The sequence below is a fragment of the Nannospalax galili genome, unplaced genomic scaffold, assembly GCF_000622305.1.
Source record: "Nannospalax galili isolate Female #2095 unplaced genomic scaffold, S.galili_v1.0 scaffold218, whole genome shotgun sequence".
NCBI classification, from domain to species: Eukaryota; Metazoa; Chordata; class Mammalia; order Rodentia; family Spalacidae; genus Nannospalax; species Nannospalax galili.
In genome coordinates this window covers 1332502-1340501 of record NW_008343207.1, presented here as the reverse complement: position 1 = coordinate 1340501, position 8000 = coordinate 1332502, and the positions used below count along the sequence as shown (strand labels likewise).

The 8000-nt window shown below is 43.9% G+C and overlaps 1 protein-coding gene across 1 annotated transcript in view; it reads left to right on the top strand.

Annotated features, from left to right (window-relative positions):
- Dnah10 (dynein axonemal heavy chain 10) overlaps positions 1-8000 on the top strand; it is a 149456-nt gene that overhangs the window by 83067 nt on the left and 58389 nt on the right. The window contains exons 37-39 of the mRNA XM_008839272.3: positions 1014-1205; positions 3188-3306; positions 5641-5799. Coding sequence (XP_008837494.1) covers positions 1014-1205; positions 3188-3306; positions 5641-5799 — 470 coding nt within the window. The remainder of the gene's footprint in view (positions 1-1013; positions 1206-3187; positions 3307-5640; positions 5800-8000) is intronic.

The following is an 8000-nucleotide window of genomic DNA, read 5'->3' as shown; positions in this document are numbered from 1 at the left end:
TATAAAATTTACATATATGCAAATACATAAAATTTTATAATGAATAATATATATCATATAGTATACTTTATTATGTATTTTAAACATATTGTTTGTTTATTTTGTGCTTGTACTTATATGCCATTGCTCAAACTTGTGAAGGGTCAGAGGACAACTTGCTGGAGTCGGTTCTCTGTTTTCACCATGTGGGTCCTGGGGATTGAACTCATGTCATCAGACTCAGTTGCAAATACTTTAACCCACTGAACCATCTTATTAGTCCTTATCATATATTTATGTTAGACCCAGCATGCTCTATATACACAGTAAGACTTTGTCTCCAAAAAAATAAAAAGTTTAAATTATAAAAAAAAATTAGGAGCTGGAGAGATGGTTCAGCAGTTAAGAGCACAGCTGTTCTCTCAGAGGACCCAAGTTTGGTTCCCAGCACCCACAGGGTGACTAACCACCATCTGTAACTACCGTTTCAGGGGATCCAATGCCCTCTTCTAGCCTACTCAGGCATTGTACAACACAGGTGTACTTACATGCAGGCGAAACACTCATACATATAAAATTAGAAATTTTAAGTTTTTGCTTTGACAGCAGCACCTTTACTGGCTGAGGCATCTCAACACTGTCGTCCCCCTCCCACTCTTGAGACAGCATCTCCTTGTAGCTGTAGCCCCACCTGGCCTGTCAGTCCCTATATGGACCAAATTGGCCTCAGTCTCAGAGAGCCTCCTGCTGCTGCCTCCTGAGTGTTGGGATTAAAGATGTGAGCTGCCACGCCTGACCCCAATTATCTTTATTTAGAAATTTTATTTTATGTGTATGAGTGTTTTGCGTTTGGGTATGTAAGTAGACCTGTATTATGCAATCCTGGAAGAGGACAGAAGACAGTACTGGATCCCCTGGCAAAATTTGTAGCATAAATACATTGAATTTTCTGAGTGTTGCATTTTGTGTTGCTAAGAGGACATCCTGGCAGCACTGAGTTGCTTGCAATCTCTGTTATCTTCTGGCTCCCCCAGGATGTGGTCCTGATGCGGGCACTGCGGGACATGAACCTGCCCAAGTTTGTGTTTGAGGATGTCCCTCTCTTCCTGGGCCTCATTTCTGACCTGTTCCCAGGGCTGGACTGCCCCCGTGTGCGCTACCCTGATTTCAATGATGCGGTAGAGCAGGTGCTAGAAGAGAGCGGCTACGTTCTGCTGCCCGTGCAGGTGAGGAACTCCTGGGCCTTCGGGGACTGCCACATCCTTCCACAGCTTTGCTTGTGTTTGTTGTGGTTCTCTTTTTCTGAGACAGAATCTCACACTATCTACACTGGCCTGGAACTCACTATGTAGCACAGGTTGGCCTCAAACTCAGGACTCAGTCAGTATAGTGCTTGTTGTGTAAGCATGAAGGCCTGAGTTCAGATCCCCAGAACCCACATCAAAAGCTGGGTGCTGCAGCATATACTTATAATCCAGCACTCTGGTGGTGGGGCAGAGACAGGAGGATCCTTGGAGCTTGCTGGGCAGATAGTCTAGACAAATTGGTGAGCTTAAAGTTCAGTGAGAGATACTGTATTGGAAGAAAAAGTGGAAAGCAATTGAGGGAAACAGCCCTAGTCAACTTCTGGCTTCAACATGGATGTACACCCATATTCATGCACACACATATACATACCACATACACATATGTACACTCATACATGCACACACATGATTACATATTTTCACCACATACATATGCACACATATTCATACATACATGCACATGCACAGTCACCACACACACGTGCACATGCACGTATACACATTCACTGCACACATGCACGCACACATGCATACACAGGCACATACACATTCAAGGTGTTGTTCCTGTCGGGAATGTAAGTAGCATGCTGCTCTAGTAAGCCATCTGCCAGCTCGTCAGCAAGTTGTACAGAATCTTCTTTGAACCTGGTGACTTTTTCACTGGATATGGACCTAGAGCAGTGAGAACAGGTGTCTGCTCAGAAATTTGCTCATGAGCTCCCATGATCACATATTCACAGTGGTCCAAACATGGAAGCCACAGAATATCCATTAACTATTGGACAGATGAACAACATGTGGCCTAACTGTGTGGTAGACTAGTATTTGGCCATTACAAGGAATGAAGATGAGCACGGCAGCAAACGCCTGCAATCTCAGCACTCAGGAGGCAGCGGAGGAGTGGCAGTTCAAGGCAAGTCTCACCTATATAGTAAGTTTAAGGCCAGCCTGGGCTAACGAGACCCTATCAAGAAAATCAGCCCCCCCCCAAAAAAAAAGAAGCATGCAGCTTGTTGCAGCATGGATGAAACTGAAGCATTGTGTAAAGGAAGCCAGGCACAAAAAGCCACACTTTTTTGGTTGCATTTGTATGAAATGTCCAGAATAGATAAATCCAGAAACAGAAATTGGATTAGTGATTGCTAGGGCCTGGGATAGGGGCAGAGTGGTAGTAGAGGTAGGTAGTGGCTATAGGGCTTTGGGGGAAGTGGTGGTAAAAAATTCTGAAATGGTCATGATCATGGCTACACAACTATGAATACACTGAATATTGTTGGGCTGCACAATTTAAATGGGAAGACTATACAGTGTGTGAATTGTATCTTTTTTTTTTGTCTTTTTGAGACAGGGTCTCCCTGTAGCCCCAGCTGTCCTGGAACTCACTATGTAGACCAGGCTGGCCTTGAACTCACAGAGATCTGCCTCCCGAGTACTGGGATTAAAGGCATGCACCACCACACCCGGCTTGTGAATTTTATCTTTAAAAAATTACATTTATTGCTGGGTGTGGTGGCGCATGCCTTTAATCCCAGCACTCAGGAGGCAGAGGCAGGCAGATCTCTGTGAATTCAAGGCCAGCCTGGTCTACATAGTGAGTTCCAGGAAAGCTGGAGCTACAGGGAGACCCTGTCTCAAAAAGACCAAAAAAAATTACATTTATTTATTTGTGCATGTGTATGTGAGCCATGTGTGCCATGGTGCTTGCATGGAGATTAGAGGACACCTTGGCAGGAGTTGGTTCTCTCCTTTCATCATGTGAGAGGCAAAGATGGAACTCAGGTCACCAGGTTTGGCGACAAGTACCTTTACACACTGAGTCATCTCACTAGTCCTGAATTATATTTTAATAAAACTTGTTTTCTAAACAGTGTGTTTAACAGCTGCCAATGTCTGTCCCACAGGTGGATAAAGTGGTTCAAATGTTCGAGACCATGCTCACCCGTCACACAACCATGGTGGTAGGACCCACAGGAGGGGGCAAGTCCGTGGTCATCAATGCTCTGTGTCAGGCCCAGACTAAGTGAGTGCCCTGCTTGGGGGTGGGAGAGGGAGCAGTTGCCAAAGCAGTGCCATGGGAAGTGTTTGGTGAAAGCTTTGATCACTTGTTTCCTGGGAGACATTTGTCCTAACTGCTTATTTGCTATCAAAAAGCAAATTATATGGAGAGAGGATTTATTTTGGCTAGTGGATTGGGAGGCTAGAGGCCATCATCGGGGAGGTCTGGTGGAGCCCATGGCGACGGGAACTGTGTGGGGAGGATGGGGCTGCACTGCTCACATCTGGGTAGACCAGAAACAGAGAGCAGAGAATGCCAATGTTAAGCCCACTTTCTCCTTTTTCCAATTTTATTCAGTCTGGGAACCCAGCTGGTGGGGTCACATTCAGGGTAGATCTTCCCTCTTTGGTTAAAATGCTCTGAAAATGGGGCTGAAGAGATGGCTCCATGGTAAACAGCACTTGCTGCTCTTACAGAGGACCCCAGTTTGGTTCCCAGCACCCCCATGGCAACTTACAACCAACTGTAATGCCAGTTCTAGGAAATATGGCTTCCCACTTCTGGTCTCCACAGGACCCAGGCATATACATGGTGCACATGCATACATGCAAGCAAATGCTCATACAAATAAAATAAAAATAAATAAATCTTAGAAGAAAAAAACTCCCTTATATACACACCCAGAGGTGTGTCTCCAGGTGATTCCAAATCCAGCAAAGTTGACAATGAGGCTTAGCCTCCACACTAGCCTGTAAACTCAGTGTTTTTTGTTTCCTTGGTGACTTAGCTAACAGTTTAGAATGCAAAGTAAGCAGCCCTTCCTGCATCTCACCATGAAGGGTCTTATCTATGGGACAAGGGTGTCACAAAGTGTCTTACGAGAGAGTGTTCACCTCAGTGTTCAGATTACTTCTTTAACATAAGTCACGTTCTGCAATGAGGAACACTGGAGGGTCACCTCCCCTGCCTTATCCCCAGGCCTGCAGGAGCGGGTCTGTGTGGAGGAGGAGGCAACCTCAAACCCTAATACAACCTAAAGTATATGGAAGGGCCAGTGAGATGCCTCAGAGGGTAAAGGTGCCTGTTGCCAAGCCTAAAAACCTGAGTTCAATCCCCAGAACCCACATGATAGAATGTGAGAACCAATTCCTGAAAGTTGTCCTCTGACCTACATACATAAACATATACATACAGTAAATAAATAAATAAATAAATAAATAAATGTAATTATAATAAAAAATAAAGGCTCACCATAGGGCAACAGTCTTACACCCAAAGTGGGTTTTCCAACTTCTCTCTTCTCCCCTGAGCAATGACTAGAGTCCAGATAGACTTCAATGCATGCTAATCCAGCCAAACTCTGAATGGAGCCATATAATTTCTAGAATTTTTAGATAGCATACAGAATCTCAGGACTGAGGCTGGAGAGATGGCTCAGCAGATAAGAGCAGTTGCTGTTCAAGCATGAGGACCTGAGTTCAAATCCCCAGCACCCACATAAAAAGTCAGACATAGCCATGTACATCCATAACCCCAGGGCTGTGTAGGAGGTGGAGACAGGAGTATCAATGGGGATTACTGGCTGCCAGTCTAGCTCCAGGTTCAGTGAGAGACCCTGTGTCAAGGGGATAATGCAGAGTGATAGAGTAGGACACACACTGTCATCCTCTGGCCTCTGCACATGTACCTGCATGCACATATGTGCCTATCCCACATACACACACACACATCAAAATAAAAAAAACATCCTTGTGACTGGGTGGTCACCACTTCTTACTTCTTCCTGTTCTGTGAGAGGAACCCAGGGATAGGTGTGCTGAAGCCTTGTGCTCACTGCCTGAGTCAAGCTGGTCCATTCTTTAACTCATCTACTGCTAGATAATTCTAGGAACTATCACATGTACATATATATGTGTATGTATGTAATATTTTGTTTATTTTCATTCGTTTAAAAATTATGAACCATGGGTTGTGTTAAGTTTGGCTTTCTTTAGATTATTCACAAAGTGTGTTGGGAATTCATTGTCCTCATAGAGGGACATGCCCTGTTCACTTGTTTTATAAAGTTAGTAACACATAGAGATGGGTGTGGTGGTAAACACCTGTTATCCCAGCACTCAAGAGGCAGAGGCAGCAAATCTCTGTGAGACTGAGTCTAGCAGCATGGTCTACATAGCAGTTTCCAGGGCAGCCATGGCTACGTAGTGAGAACTTGTCTTAAACTCTCCCTGTACAACAGAGGAAAACAGATTAGTTTAATGGTGGATTCCCTACCTACAGTTTCTCTTGTGGGCCCGACATTGTCTCCCTTGGGCCATTGGTGGGCGGAGTCATGCTAAAGCTGCCTCTTTGATTTAGACTCGGGCTGATGACAAAATTGTACATCCTGAACCCCAAGGCCATGGCTGTCATCGAGTTGTATGGCATCCTGGACCCAGCTACTCGAGACTGGACAGACGGGGTGCTGTCCAACATCTTCAGGGAGATCAACAGGCCTACCGACAAGAAGGAGCGCAAGTGAGTGCCTTCAAAAGCAGGGAAGCCTGGTGTGTGGGTAGCTCTTTGACATCCTTTCATTTTGAACAGTTTCCCAGGATTTCTTTACCTTGATGTTCTAGATGATTCTAGAGCAGCTGCTTTATAGAAGGGTCTCACTTTGGGTTTTCTGGTGCTGTCTTGAGGGTAGTTTCGGATTGTGCATCTCAGTCAGGAATGAAGCAGGTTCACTATGTCCATCACAGCATCTCATTGGAGATGCGTGGTACCTGCATGGCCTATTACTTGTAGTGACTTTGATCTTCTGGATTTGGCATCTTTTCCCCTTTGCAGTGGATCGGCTCTCTGTGGGGAGATACCCCATGACTCTGCTAACACCCATTCCTCATCAACTCTACAGTAGTCTGAGCATCTATTGATTTTTCCTGAATCCAGTCTTGCTGGATGTATGTAATAGAATTGAATTCATGTTGAATATCCTTAATTTGATAATACCACAGGGGCTACATAAGACAGTGTACTTATTCTTAGGAAATATGTGCTGAAATATTCAGAGAAAGGGGATATCGAGAGAGAGATGGAGAGAGAGAGAGAGAGAGAGAGAGAGAAAGAAAGAAAGAAAGAAGAGAGAGTTGGAAAATCTGCCATGCCACCATGCCAGGGACCATGTACTATTTTCTTAGAAAGATAATTGTTATAGAATTAAGGGCCATCTTGATAACCTAGAATGATCTTGCCTTAAGACCCTTAACTATATCTTCAGAGACCCTTTTCTACTCTAACTAAGTGTGGTTACACTTTAATCCTTGCACTTGGGGTACCAAGGCAGGAGGATCATAAGTTCTAGGCCAGTCTGGTCTACATCATGAGAAACTGTCTTAAAATAAAAAAATAAAGTCAGATATGGTGGTGCATGCCTTTGATCTCAGCACTCAAGAGGCAGAGGCAAGTGGATTTCTGTGAGTTTGAGGCCAGCCTGGCCTACACAGTGAGTTACAGGCCAGCCAGGGCTATATAGTAAGACCCTGTCTCAAAAACCAAAACAAACCAAAAAAACCCCAAATTAAAATAAATAAATAAATAAATAAACAAACAGAAGGAGATTTTAACCAACAAGGTCACATTATAACTTTTGAGTAACCACCCTTAGGAGGGGCAAGTCCTCACTGCCCATGAATATATGAATTACTTTTTCTCTGAGATCTATTCTAACTTATTTTTAACCCTTAAAAGACTAAGAGTTAATGGGACTGGAGAGATTGCTCAGTGGTTAAGCAAACTGGGTATTCTTACAGAGGACCCGGGTTTAGTTCCCAACACCCACATGGCAGTTAACAACCATCCTTAACTCCAGAAGTTTCCTTCTGACTCCGTCTTCTGGAATCTGCGGGCATTGCACAACACGAATACACTTACATACATAAAGACAATACACTCATATACATGGGGGGGAAAAAAAGACTAAGGGTTAAATCTAGTGATAAATAGCCATCTATTCTTGGCCTCAGCTTTAAGAAAAATTTGGGGTATGTGATAATGGAAGTCTGTTCCATGACCGATACTCCTCAGGATCAGAAGGTGGTTCCTGTGCAGGGATATAGGGCTGTGGTGATTAAGAACAATAACAACAACAACAACAACAACAGCAACAAAACATAAATGAAGGGACTGGAGAAATGACTCAGTGGTTAAGAGCACTTGCTGATCTTGCAGAGGACCGAGGTTCAGTTCTAGCACCTACACTGAGTGGCTCACAACTGCCTGTAACTCCAACTCCAAGCAATCTGACGCCTTCTTCTGGCCTCTACTGGTACTGCACTCCTACACACAAACACAGACTCACACATACACATAATTAGAATTATTTTAAAAGAATAAAAAAATGAAGATAGAAGCTAATAGAATGAGAAACGAAGGATGCTGCAAACTCCAGACAAAATGAATGACTCCGTCTGAAAGGCAGAACATTAGCTGTAGTCTACTTGTTGGCTCTGCAGTAAATATTTCCATATTCAAAATAATGTAAGCAATGTATACAATGAATCAGTTTATCAACATCTTATTCTGAGGATAGAAGGTCAACTTTCCAGAGAAGGAAAAAAATCTGGGTTTTTGTATGACATTCTCTGATCCTGTGCTGGATAGCTTCAGTGCCAACTTGACACACCTGGGTTGAGGGAGCCTCAACTGGGGAATTTCCTCTATATGGCCATGTCTGAGGG